This window comes from Cyprinus carpio, chromosome B13 (assembly GCF_018340385.1).
Source record: "Cyprinus carpio isolate SPL01 chromosome B13, ASM1834038v1, whole genome shotgun sequence".
Lineage (NCBI taxonomy): Eukaryota > Metazoa > Chordata > Actinopteri > Cypriniformes > Cyprinidae > Cyprinus > Cyprinus carpio.
In genome coordinates, this window is record NC_056609.1 from 30,515,742 (window position 1) to 30,530,047 (window position 14,306).

At 41.6% G+C, this 14,306-nt stretch overlaps 1 protein-coding gene across 3 annotated transcripts in view; it reads left to right on the forward strand.

Annotated features, from left to right (window-relative positions):
• The window catches only part of LOC109069392 (NACHT, LRR and PYD domains-containing protein 12-like), a 121,517-nt gene that overhangs the window by 47,753 nt on the left and 59,458 nt on the right, over window positions 1–14,306 (forward strand). For 2 of the 3 annotated variants that reach the window (XM_042737613.1, XM_042737612.1), the window contains exons 3-4: window positions 12,583–12,708; window positions 12,822–12,923. In XM_042737613.1, the coding sequence (XP_042593547.1) occupies window positions 12,583–12,708; window positions 12,822–12,923 (228 nt within the window). Of the gene's footprint in view, window positions 1–12,582; window positions 12,709–12,821; window positions 12,936–14,306 lie in introns of all 3 variants that reach the window. The other variant, XM_042737614.1, reaches the window with a different exon arrangement.

Sequence of the window (14,306 nt, forward strand, 5' to 3'; positions counted from 1 at the left end):
CATTATGCATTTATCATTTTTTATGTAATTTTTTTTATGTTAAAAAGTTAATGTTGAATATGATACAGCAGGCTTTGAGGAAGAGGGTTATTTTGTCTATCTCTCAATAATCACAGAATTGCAATGAATCACATATATTAGCAATAAAAACCTGATGTATGAAATATCATAAACAAAAACAAAAACACAAGCTAAACAAAATCACATGCAAACTATATATATTTTGTACATTTTTATACACGTTTGCATACGTGTTTTTGTTGAGTAGCTTATTTCATAGATACAGATACACATATGTGTATATACACATGCCTGAAAAATAATCCATGTCTTGTTGAACTAAAACTAAATTGAGTATTGCTAACTAAATGAAAAATGATTAAATGATTGACAATAAATCATTGTTTAAGAGTTTGAAGTATTGAACTGATTTTCTGAAATAGGCTACAAAGCCTAAAGCAGGGTGTCAAACTCAGTTCCTGGAGCACCACACCCTGCAGAGTTTAGCTCTAACTATAATTAAACACACCTGATCCAGCTAAACAGGTTCTTCAGGCTTATCTGGGAACTAGATGGTTTGTGTGTTATGCTGTGTTCAAGTCCTCCTGGGACATTCATGTTTACGAGTTGAGAAGTCAAAATTACAAAGTCAGGTGCAGACAAGTTACTTTGATTGGAACAACTTTTCTACATAAAATTCAACTTCTTTTTTTTTTTTAACTCTACATCTACAAAATGATGAATAAATAATATGCATCGTGTTTTTGCTTTTTTTCGTTTTAATTCAGTTTTTGAAGGTGATGTAAACTGAATATTACATATTCTATGGTAATTATACAATAATATAATATTTTGTATATGTAACTTATATTTATATTTTACATTACTCATTAATGCACAGGTGACAACATAACTTGTAAATACAATCTATCTGACATGACTATCTGACACGCACCATTAGACCAGGGTAGAAACTAAACACCGCAGGGCTGTGGCCCTCCAGAAACTGAGTTTGACAGCCCTGGTCTAAAGTCTGTGGACCACAAAGTCTATATGTAAAAAAATAAATAAATAAATAAATAAATAAATAAAATCTTTATTTATAGCCCTAAAAGGCCATTGTATCCCATGAGCATGGCCGGAATTACCATTGGGCTTGAGTGGGATACAGCCCATGGGCCTGCCTTGTAGGGGTCCCTCAAAACTTGCGACATCTGTGGCATTGTGCTGTGTGATAAAACTGCACATTTTAGGGTGGCCTTTTATTGTGGCCATCCTAAGGCACACCTGTGCAATAATCATGCTGTCTAATTAGCATCTTGATATGCCACACCTGTGAGGTAGCAAAGGAGAAGTGCTCACTAACACAGATTTAGACAGATTTGTGAACAATATTTGAGAGAAATAGGCCTTTTGTGCACATAGAAAAAGTCTTAGACCTTTGAGTTCAGCTCATGAAAAATGGGGGCAAAAACAAAAGTGTTGCGTTTAGAATTTTGTTCAGTGTAGAAGGACACATGTATTGAATCGCGTCTGCACCGATTGATTTGTTATCACATGGCTACTTTAAACAGCTGTACAAAGCCTTTAGCCCCAAAAAGCGCACTAGGGATATGCCGGTATCAAATTTTCCTGTTGCGATTAATTGGTAAAAAAAAGTGGTCATAATACAGTATAACAGGTTAAATAACTTTTTTTCTTATAACAAAAATAACTGAACATTTAAATACAATAAAGCAATACAGAAAATTATATAAAGTTAAATGTTTTACACAGATTAAAGTGGAAAAGAACTATAAAGACCCATAGGAATCACTTTACAATAAGACCTCATTAGTTAACCTTAGTTAATGCATTAACATTCACATTGAGCAATAGCTACATTTGCTACAGAAGTTATTAATCTTTGTTAAAAAAAAAAGTCTTAGTTCATGTTAGCTCATTAAATAACACAGTTGCAACTTTCGATTTTAACAGCATGTTATTAAATATTGGAATACCTAAGATTAATGAATGTTCAGAAGAATGTTTCATTGGCAGTTTATGTTAACTAATGAATTAACTAATGTTAACTAATGAAGCCCTAATGTAAAGTGTGAATTAACAACAAAGAATCAAAACAATTTCAAACACTATCTAGGGCATGTTGTAGTACAGATTAAAATGAAAAAAAAAATTGAAAATAAATAGCCTAATAAGTCTAAATATTTAAGTATCTGGCGCTGTGATGAACACCATAGCGAATCCACAAATCTGAATGGCTATTTAAAATTATTTAAATATGTTTTAGAAAGTAGCACAGCTGCTTTATTTATGGGGTTTCCAGGGTAAGGGCTGCATTTTCTGCAGTTTAGCGCCATCTGCTGTCAGAGAGTGAATGTGCTTTCATTCAGCGTGTCTCTCACGTGCTTCTCATGCATGCTTGTTTAAATCAGAGCGTCTTTCAAGCAGCATACAGTGGTGTTGTGCATTTTGACCAGCTGATGGGAATAGTATTCTTAAAATGCATTCCAAATTCTAAATATATTGTAATATATAATTATTCATGGTATTTAGTACACAGGTACACAGGATAACAATATCGTGCATATTCATTACTGGGATATATCACATTACTGAATACTGGCACATGTCTAGAGCACACATATAGAAAGATTAGGATAAATCTCAAATTATCCACTAAATTATGTGATCATCTGATGAGTTTACAATAAACAACAACTTACAGAGTAACTTTCAGACACAAATTTCCATTTTGCTCCGTCAGAAAGAAAGATCAAACAGCAGAACCACTGCGTCTCCGAACAATAGTGTTTTGTTCCTCAGCGTTACACGACCAGCGAATGATTCAGTCAGGCTATAAATACAGTCGTTTGCAAAGTTAAATGAATCAGATTTTTAAACGAATCAGTTGACGTCAACTCACTCATTAAGACTTGCTGCCACCTACTGGCGGCTGTAGTTTTATATTTTAAAAATTAGCTTATTTAATTTTTGCAATCATTTAATATTTCAGTATTTTCAAAATGTTATATTTAAACTTTACATTTATGCACAATCCATCTATGAATTTTGTTGATAGAGGACACAGATATGACAACATTTTTTTTGTACACAGTAAAATATATTTTAACATTTATTTCAAAGCTGAGACCACATCATCAACAGTACTTAATAAATATTATGAACTAGTACACAGTAAAATATATTTAATGGATATTTAATATTACATTTAAACTTTGACTATAGCCTAGACATGTTAGGCATATTAATTGTACTATTTATGTATATTGTGTGTTTTGTTTTTTCTCCATAATGATGTTCTATTCGAGGGCATTTGTAGTGTAGGTACAGGGCCAAAACATAACCTCAAGCCCAGGGGCCCCCGCCCGCCCATGAGATACAAACATTTACAGGCAGATTATAAAAAATGTGAAAATTGAGTTCATATTAACATAAACATAATAAGCTAACTGTAACGAGACGTCACTCGAAGTGGGATCCATAAGCAGGCTTTATTAACAATAATCAGGGTCATACAGGCAGTGGTCAGGATCAGCAAACACAACAGCGTGGAACAGGCAGAATCGTGGTCATTAAACAGAGTGTCGGGGTATCAAGCACTGTATCAAAGTCCAATAAATAATAGCAATAGTCAGAAGGCAGGCAGCAACAATCGAAGACGGGGAACAGACAATATCAGCAACAGGTAATCAAACAGGATATGAACGCTCAGAAATGTACACCATAGTAAATACAAGACCTTGCAATGAACACAAGGAACTGGCAGCTTTAGATTAGATTCAACTTTATTGTCATTGCACATGTAAGGTACAAGGCAATGAAATGCAGTTAGCATCTAACCAGAAGTGCAATAAGCAGTAAGTACAGAATATACAAGGTCTACAATATGTTACAAATGTACATAAATATACAGATAAGGCAGTATTATGGACATAATTTACAGATTTTTAAATACTATCAGCATGATATACAGTTAGGTGTACTATGAACATACTATACAGATGGATTATGTAAAAGTGTATGTACACTATAGGCAGAAACTATGAACATATGAACATTATTTATACTAGTGCAATGGACAGTAAAGTGCATAGAAAATATTTCAGTGTGCAAATGGATTACTCAGTATTCTGGATGAACAGACAGTAGTGCAAGTAATAACAAGTTTACTGTTTTTGCTTGATTGTAAGTAAATAAATAGATAAATCAGATGTGGTGAAGTAGTGCAAGTAATAACAAGTTTACTGTTTTTGCTTGATTGTAAGTAAATAAATAGGGCAGAGTTCAGTAAGGAGACAGCTGTAGGGAAAAAGCTGTTCCTGAATCTGCTGGTCCTTGTCCGGACGCTCCTGAAGCGCCTCCCAGAGGGCAGGAGGTTAAACAGTCTGTGGTCAGGGTGAGAAGAGTCCTTAAGAATGCTGCGAGCTTGACGTAGACAGCGTTTCCTCTGGATGTCCTCAATAGCAGGAAGTGGTGTCCCTGTGATGCGTTGGGCAGTTTTCACCACCCTCTGCAGTGCCTTGCAGTCAGCAACTGAGCAGTTCCCATACCAGACTGTGATGCAACGGGTCAAGATGCTCTCGATCGCACAGCTGAAGACAGCTGGTTCTTCTTCAGTGTCCTGAGGAAGAAGAGGCGCTGGTGAGCCTTCTTGACCAGGCTGGAGGTGTTTGTGGTCCAGGACAGGTCCTCCGAGATGATGGTTCCCAGGAACTTGAAGCTGGAGACACGTTCAACAAACCATCCTGTTAATGTGGATGGGGTTGTGCATGCTTCCTTTCTTCTTCCTGAAGTCTACAATGAGCTCCTTTGTCTTGCTGGTATTAAGGAGCAGGTTATTGTCAGCGCACCATGTGGCCAGGTGCCGTACCTCCTCCCTGTAGGCAGTCTCATCATTGTCTCTAAAGAGGCCAATCACCGTGGTGTCATCTGCAAACTTAATGATGGAGTTTGATCCATGCACAGGCTTGCAGTCGTGGGTGTAGAGGGAGTAGCGTAATGGGCTCAGCACACAGCCCTGTGGTACGCCGGTGTTAAGTGTGAAGGTGGTGGAGCAGGTGTGGCCTGACCTAACATGCTGAGGTCTGTTGGTCAGAAAGTCCATAATCCAGTTGCAGAGGGAGGGGTTAATGTCCAGGTCTCCAAGTTTTATGGTCAGCTTGGAGGGAATGACGGTGTTAAATGCTGAGCTGAAGTCAACAAACAACATCTGTACGTATGTGTTGTTATTGTCCAAGTGTGTGAGTGCAGAGTACAGCACTGTGCATACTGCATCCTCTGTGCTCCTATTTTTTTACGTTAGGCAAATTGGTGTGGGTCCAGTGTGGGTCGGAGGCAGTTCTTGAGGTGTGCTAGAACCAGTTGCTCGAAGCACTTCATAATGATGGGTGTGAGTGCTACGGGGCAGTAGTCATTTAAGCACATCGGGGAGGAGTGTTTCGGTGTTGGCACAATGGATGTGGAATTAAAACATGTTGGCACAGTTGCTTGGGTGAGGGACAGGTTGAAAATGTCTGTGAAGACCCCTGCAAGCTGCTCAGCACATGCCCTAAGCACACGACCAGGAATGCCGTCCGGGCCAGCAGCCTTGTGTGCGTCGATCCGGCTCAATGCAGTGTGGACATCTGAGTTTGAGGGGTTGGTGGTTTGCTGAGTGTGTGATTTTGGTGGCCGTCTCCTTGCTGTCGCTGTTGAAGTGAGCATAAAAGTCATTTAGCTCGTTAAGGAAGGAGACGTCTGTGACCGTTGGAGCGGAGTTGCTTGACTTTTTAGTCGCTGATGACCTGGATGCCCTGCCACATGCGTCAGGGTCAGAGTTGGAAAAGTGTTCCTCTACCTTCAGCTTGTAGCAGTACTTGGCATTTTTGATGCCCCTTTTCAGGTTAGCCCTGGATTTGCTGTAGGCCTGAGTGTCATCTGACCTGAAGGCAGTGTTGCGGGCTCTCAGCAGAAGTCGCACCTCCTTGTTCATCCATGGCTTCTGATTAGGGTATGTTGTGATCTGTTTTTCTGTTGTAAATCTGTCAATGTTGGTGTTGATGTAATCCAGTACAGAGGAGGTATAGATGTCAATGTCCGTGTGAGAGCCACAGGCAGCCTGAGAAGCAAACATACTCCAGTCAGTGTGTTGAAACCTGTCCTGAAGTAAAGAGTCTGCTCCAGTTGGAGACACTTTGATGGTCCTCACTGATGGCTTCACTCGGTTGATGAGGGGTGAATACTTAGGGGTGAGAAACAAAGAAAGGTGATCAGACTGTCCGAGATGGGGGAGGGGTGTTGCGATGTAGGTTCCATCAATGTTTTTGTAAACATGATCCAAAGTTTTGTCTCCTCTGGTGTGGCAGGAAACATGCTGATGGAATTTGGGGAGCACTGTCTTTAATTTGGAGAGATTAAAATCACCCGCGACAATAAAAGCATCCTCCGGGTGAGCAGTCTGTTGTTTACTAATGACTGCATGAAGTTCGTTCAAAGCACGCTTGGCATTAGCATCCGGTGGAATATAGACTGCTGTTATAATGGTGGAAGTGAACTCCCGCGGCAGATAAAGAGGTCTACATTTAACCATGAGAAACTCTAGGTTAGCTGAGCAGTGTCTCCCAACAATGACAGTGTCCGTACACCAAGCTTTGTTGACATAAATGCACAATGCACCACAGTCTTGTTTTGCCGGAGTCATCTGCTGTTCTATCTGCCCGGAGTGTGTAGCGTCCGGCTAGCTCAGTAGCATTATAGTGTACTTCGCTGTGTAGCCATGTTTCTGTGAAAACCATGACATTGCAATCCAAAAGTGTCTTACTGTGGGAGATGCAAAGTTGTAACTCGTCCATTTTGTTCACCAGTGACCGCACATTAGCGAGGAAAATGCTGGGTAAAGAGAGACGGAGCGGTGTTAGCTTTAGCTTAGCTCTTAGACCACCACGCTTCCCCCGCCTTTGTTTACGACCTCGACGCCACCTGCTAGCACTTCCGCCCGGCCGGGTAGAGTGCGTAGCCTCGGGTGTTCTGGAGATCTTAGGGATGAGTCGAAGATTGGCGATAAAACTGTTGGAAAAGTCCTCACCAATATCCAAAAGCTCCTGTTGGGTGTATGATGTTAAAGCAAATCTGTTCAGTATGAACAGACCCGAGATGAGCAGGAAAAATACTGCAAATTGGCAAAAACTGGAGAGACGCCGAGCCTTGCGATGTGTACGCGCCGCCATCTTGGTCTTACTGAAGTCCAATAAGCTACAGCTGTAGCATAATCAGAGTCCAAGGATGGGGCTTGTGGGAAATGTAGTGTGAGTCAGTGTAAGTGAGTGAATGGATGTGTGTGTGCTAGTATTCGGGTGATGGAGCCCTCTGCTGGCTAGAGGAGGGAATCACGGGGTTTGTCTCCGTGACAGAGCCCCAACAACCCCCGCCCACCCCCCGCGAGTGACTCCTGGTGCAAGGAGGCAGACAACGTCAGGGTCCACCACGTGGTCGAGGGGACGGTTTTCAGGATGGTTGCGGTGGAACTCTTCCACCAGATTGGGATCGAGAATGTCGTCAGCATTGACCCATGACTGTTCCTCTGGGCCGTACCCCTCCCAGTTGACCAGATATCGAAGTAGGTGTCCCCGACGTCTGGAATCGTGCAGCTCTCGGACCTGGTACGCCTCCTCACCCTCTACCAGGATGTGTTGGGGGCTCTGATCACCGGACCTCCCCTCTCCCTCCTCACGGGGAATAGCAGTGGGCTTGAGCAGGGAAACATGAAAGGAGGGAGAAATACGGTAAGTACTGGGCAATGCTAGACGGAAAGAAACTGGTGTAATTTGGCGTGTTATTTGAAATGGACTCACGTACCTTGGACTCAGCTTTTTGCATAGAAGACGGAGGCGTAAGTCTAAGGTGGATAGCCAAACCCATTGACCTGGCCTGTAGTCTGGACCGGGACGTCTTCGTCCATCTGCCTGATCCCTTTGACGATGGATTGCATGTTGCAGTTGATTATGTGCCTGGTTCCAAGTGGCTTCACTTCGGTTAAGCCAGTCGTTTACAGCAGGGACATCTGAAGGCTCACCGGACCAAGGAAACAACGGAGGTTGGAATCCCAGAATGCACTTGAAAGGAGACAGGCCAGTGGCTGTTTGGAGAATGGAATTTTGGGCGTACTCAGCCCACATAAGGAAGCAGGCCCAATCGTTCTGGTTCTGATTACAATAGGATCTGCGGAAGCATGTTAGTTCTTGGTTGAGTCGTTCTTAATTAATGTATTAATGTCTAGGGCCTTGAAGAACACAGACGTGATGTGAACTGAGGTCCGCAGTTAGACACGATGTCCTCTGGTAGCCTATATATAAACAAAAGACCCAGTTACATAATAGCTCAGCAGTTTGCATGGCAGTGGGAAGTTTTGGTAATGGGATGAGATGGCAGGCTTTGGAGAATCTGTCTATTATGGTGAGGATGACTGTGTTACCATCTGATTCTGGGAGATCTGTGATGAAGTCAATAGCGATGTGTGACCAGGGTCGTTGTGGAATGGGAAGTGGCTGAAGAAGACCTGCTGGCAGCTGTTTGGGTGTCTTGTTGATGTTACAGATTTGGCATCTCTGGACAAAGGAAGTGGTGTCTTTGATGAGTGTGTTCCACCAGAAGCGATTTTGCAGTAGATGTATGGTGGAGTTAATACCAAGGTGAACAGAAGACGGCAGACAATGGACATGATTCAATACCTGATCTCGCAGTTCGGCAGGAATAAACACCTTGTCTGTAGGACAATCGGCGGGGACTTCGCTCAGAGCGTTCTGTTGTTGGATTAGGGTCATGAGATCCAACTGAATGGGTGCTACATTGACTTGAAAGGGCAGAAGGCTCTCAGGATTAGCAGAAAATCCTCCTCAAACTGTCGAGACAGTGCATCGGCTTTGGTATTCTTTGAACCAGGACGATAGGTGACAGTGAAGTTAAAGCGAGTGAAGAAGAGTGACCATCTTGCCTGTCTGGGATTGAGTCTCTTTGCTGTGCGAAGGTATTCGAGGTTCTTGTGATCAGTCAGTACTGTAAAGGGGTAGTTTGCACCCTCAAGCCAATGTCTCCACTCCTCAAACACAGCTTTCATCGCCAGCAATTCTCTGTCCCCAACATCATAGTTACGTTCAGCAGCATTCAGTTTTCTGGAATAGAACGCACATGGGTACAATTTAGACATGGGACCCTGGCGTTGTGATAGAACTACACACCCAGCCTGGTACTGGAGGTGTCCACCTCGACCACAAACGGGAGTGAAGGGTCGGGGTGATAGAGTATAAGTGCGGAGATGAAGCGCTGTTTTAACTCTTGGAAAGCTTGGCGGGCTGAATCTGACCATTCCAGTCAGTGGACCCCTCTCGACCATGGATGTTAGAGGACTGGCAATGGTACTGAAGTCACGGATGAAGCGTCTATAGAAGTTGGTGAAACCCAGGAAGCATTGAAGCTCCTTCGAGGTGACGGATTCGGGCCAGTTAAAGATAGCATTGACCTTCTGCTCATCCATCGCGACCCCCTCAGGACTGAGGATGTAACCCAAGAACGATGTAGATGTGCTGCGAAACTCACACTTCTCTGCTTTGGCATACAGTTGGTGATATATGAGACGTTGTAAGACAGCTCTGACATCATGTATGTGTTCGTCAAAGGTGTTGGAGTATATGAGAATGTCATCAATGTATACGATTACCATCTTGTTTAGCATGTCTCTGAACACGGCGTTAATTAAGGATTGGAAGACTGACGGACTGTTGACCTGGCCCAACGATTCAACATATCCTTGATTGTGTCATTTGGTGGTTGTTGAGGCAGTGTTGGACTGTTGGACTCTCTGATGCGGATGAGGTTGTAAGCGCACCGTAAATCCAGCTTGGTGTAGAATTGGGCTGAGTGAAGTTTTTCAAGTGCTGATGGAACCAGTGGTAATGGGTATCGAAATTTCACTGTGATTTTGTTCAGTCCACGGTAGTCGATGCAAGGACATAAACCTCCATCCTTCTTGTGCACAAAGAAGAAACCAGCAGACGCAGGAGACGTGGATGGACGAATGAACCCCTTCTCTAGTTCCTCCTCGATGTATTTTTTCATGGCTTCGGATGTGGGTTGAGACAGTGGGAATATACAACCTCTGGGAGGCATGTGTCCTGGAAGCAGATCAATAGCACAGTCACTAGTACGATGTGGTGGTAGTGTGTTGGCTTTGGACTTACTGAAGGCGATGGACAGATCGGCATATTCTTTAGGCAGGTTGGGTATGGATAAGACCTCTTGAGTGACGTTGACTCTACAGACAGGTAATGGTTTGACAGTAGACAGACAGGTGTGTTGACACTGGGAACTCCAATTAACAATTTGACCCTCCCTCCATGATATTAGAGGATCATGGCGGCGAAGCCAAGGCAATCCTAGAATAATAGGAGTGTTAGACATAGGAAGGATATAGAAATGAATCTTCTCCTCATGAAGGAGCTCGGTAGACATTTGGAGTTCCTGAGACATAGACTTTATCAATCCAGAGCCCAGTGGGCGCCCATGTATTGTCTCTACCGAGAGAGGTGTAGAACACGGAATTAGAGAGACAGCATGACTATGAGAAAAATTCCTCAGACATAAAGTTTCCTGCCGCTTCTGAATCCAGCATGGCAGTCGTAGCTCCTTGAGTACCATTCATCCATAGAACAATGGGAACAAACAACACATTGCGTGGGGCTGATGGAATTTAAAGAGGGACTCACCGATCATAGAGATTCAGTAGTGGGGTGTGCAGGACATGAGCTCCGTTGATGACCAGGCTGACCACAGTAGAAACATAGGCGATTGGTGAGACGACGATTCTTCTCTTCAGAAGATAGATGATAGGCGTTCACATGCATGGGCTCGTGTGACTCGTTGGGTAGAGTGGTAGCATGGGACTGCATGATCTGGAACGTCGTGATTGTTGTAGGTTGTCTATGGTAATAGCCAGTTCGATGAAATCTTTCAAGTCTCTGCCTTCATCTCTACAAGCAAGCTCAGTCTGAAGGTCATGATTTAATCCCTTTTCGAAATAATACTTTTAAAGTATCACTCACCCAGTTGGTTTGTGCTGCAAGCGTGCGGAAAGCTAGAGCGTACTCAACTGCCGTGCGTCTTCCTTGTGACAATTCCAATAGGCGATAGCTTGCCCCTTTCCCCTCCTTGGGGTGATCAAAGACCTCACAAAAGCTGTTCCATCAGGACGCCACACAGCAGTAATCCATTCAAGTGCTCTCCCAGTCAATAGAGAACTAACGAATGCGATCTTACCAGACTCAGTGTTGTATAACATGGGTTGCTATTCCACGAAGAGTGAGCACTGCAGTAGAAAACCTTTGCATTTCATTGCGTCACCATCAAACATCTTTGGGAATGCATGACGTGGGTTAACGTGAGTTGGCGTCTCAGCCAGGTGTGTAATAGCAGCGGGCTCAGATGAAGCGGTGGCAGGTGCAGCGGTATGGAGACTTTGAACTGCCTTGACCAATTCCTCCGTAATAGTTGTGAGGTGATTCAGCTGAAGCTGATTATCAGCAATCTGACTTGCCTGGGAAGCCATCATAGCACATAGATGGTTGAAAGCCGCTAGATCTTGTGCCAGCGAGGTCTTCTGTAACGAGACGTCAATCGAAGTGGGATCCATAAGCAGGCTTTATTAACAATAATCAGGGTCATACAGGCAGTGGTCAGGATCAGCAAACACAACAGCGTGGAACAGGCAGATTCGTGGTCGTTAAACAGGCAGAGTGTCGGGGTATCAAGCAATGTATCAAAGTCCAATAATCAATAGCAATAGTCAGAAGGCAGGCAGCAAACAATCGAAGACGGGGAACAGACAATATCAGCAACAGGTAATCAAACAGGATATGAATGCTCAGAAATGTACACCGTAGTAAATACAAGACCTCGCGATGAACACAAGGAAACTGGCAGCTTTATACTGTCCAATAAGCTACAGCTGTAGCATAATCAGAGTCCAAGGACGGGGCTTGTGGGAAATGTAGTGTGAGTCAGTGTCAGTGTAAGTGAGTGAATGGATGCGTGTGCGCTAGTATTCGGGTGATGGAGCCCTCTGCTAGCCAGAGGAGGGAATCACAGGGTTTGTCTCAATGACACTAACACTTAACAACACTTTTTAAAACATGGAAGTCTCCTGCAAATATGTGAGATAATACATCAACTTTTATATGAGGGAGAGTATTTTCTCATCACAGATGGCCATGATGTTTTTAAATGCTGCTTGTCAGTAAAACAAAGAATGTATGAACACAGTCACCAGATCTAAATATACACAACAAACACCCTGTTAATGTGTGTGTTTTTTTATGTTAAGTTAAAATTAGAATTTTATTTAAAACAACAAGACCATAGAACCTCCTTATGAAGGTATTTTTTGTTTTTAATTTTCCCTTTAATAAAATGAATGTTTTTAATAACTTTAGTTTATGGTTTCTGTATCAACAGAGTATTGATGAAAATATTTTTTTTTTTCAAAATAAAAGTTAATATAAATACAGTAATTCAAAAGATTATTTGTTATAGTTCAGTTCATCAGAAGAGATCAGAAGCAGAGCCCAGCTGTGTGTCTATGAGGAGTGATGCTTCTTTGCCTCGTCCAATTAATTTTATGAAGACTGTCGAGTCTATACGTCATCCTCAAAATCTCAGGTACAATATTTCATTAGCAGACATAATAGAAATATTTGTTTGTTTGTTTTATTGTGATTATTTCATGATTTCATCTGATATTTTATCATTTGCTCACACACTCTCTGTTATAGTTCAGTTCATCAGAAGAGATCAGAAGCAGAGCCCAGCTGTGTGTCTATGAGGAGTGATGCTTCTTTGCCTCGTCCAATTAATTTTAAGAGTGATGACACAAGGTTTAACCTCAAGTATTAAATTGTTTTGTGAAAGATATGATTTTAGTATGATATGTTAAATTAAACTGCCATAATTATACAACACCATAATAACTAAATATGAGCAGAAGTCTGGCTAGGAAATACAGTAAATCTAATGACAACGAGCAGATATAGAGCAAAGAGTAGAATTGTTTATTTATTTCAGTTTATTTAAATGTTATTTTTTTTTTTTACAGTTGTGATCTTGAGCATGTGTGTTTTTAATAAAGTCACAACTGACCTGCCCATTGGCCCCGCCTTGTAGGGGGCCCCGCCTTTGCCTGTTTACATTTGTTTGATTTGTTCGTTATATGCCAGTCAGAATTCAGAATTTATTAGCCGCATTTCCACTGCGCACGCGAGATCTAACCGGGCCAGCTGGGGATACAGCTTACAACTACGACCTTCGAGGCCACAATCAAACAGCATAAACTGGAATTTATGATTATTTCACGTAGAAGATGGACACATGTATTGAATCGTGTCTGCACCGATTGGTTTGCTATCACATGGCTACTTTAAACAGCTGCATTAAGCCTTTAGCCCCAAAGAGCGCACATTTAGAAAGATGATAAATTCTCAAATGTTCACTCCTCATTTCTTTTACAGAGAATGATTCTATATTACTATATTAATATTCCACTAAATTATGTGATCATCTGATGAGTTTTGAGTGCTCTCTCTCGTCTTACTGCCATTACACGTAGTGGCTAAGAAATGCCATCAAAATGATTTTTAATAAAAAATAGCAATTTAATGAGTTTCAGTTTTTATAACATAGCTATGCCTTTGATATGTGACTTAGCCTATCTTGAATATCTGCACTATCGCAAATGTACAATAAACAATAACTTACAGAGTAACTTTCAGACACAAAATTCCATTTTGCTCCATCAGAAAGAAAGAACAAACAGCAGAACCGCTGCGTCTCCGAACAATAGTGTTTTGTTCCTCAGCGTTACACGACCAGCGAATGATTCAGTCAGGCTATAAATACAGTCGTTTGCAAAGTTAAATGAATCAGCTTTTTAAACGAATCAGTTGAGTCAACTCACTCATTAAGACTTGCTGCCACAGTCACTTGATGCCACCTACCGGCTGGTGTAGATTCGTATTTTAAAAAGTAGCTTATTTCATTTTTGCAATCATTTAATATTTCAATATTTTTAAAATGTTATATTTAAACTTAACATTTATGCACAATCCATCTATTAATTTTGTTGATAGTGATTTAATTTGATTTTTAATAGCCAGCATGTCTTTTTATTCGATTGAATTTACTGATTAAATAAGAACTTGACATAAGAGGATGCAGATATGACAACATTATTATTATTATTTTTTTTTTTTTTGCTCAAAGTT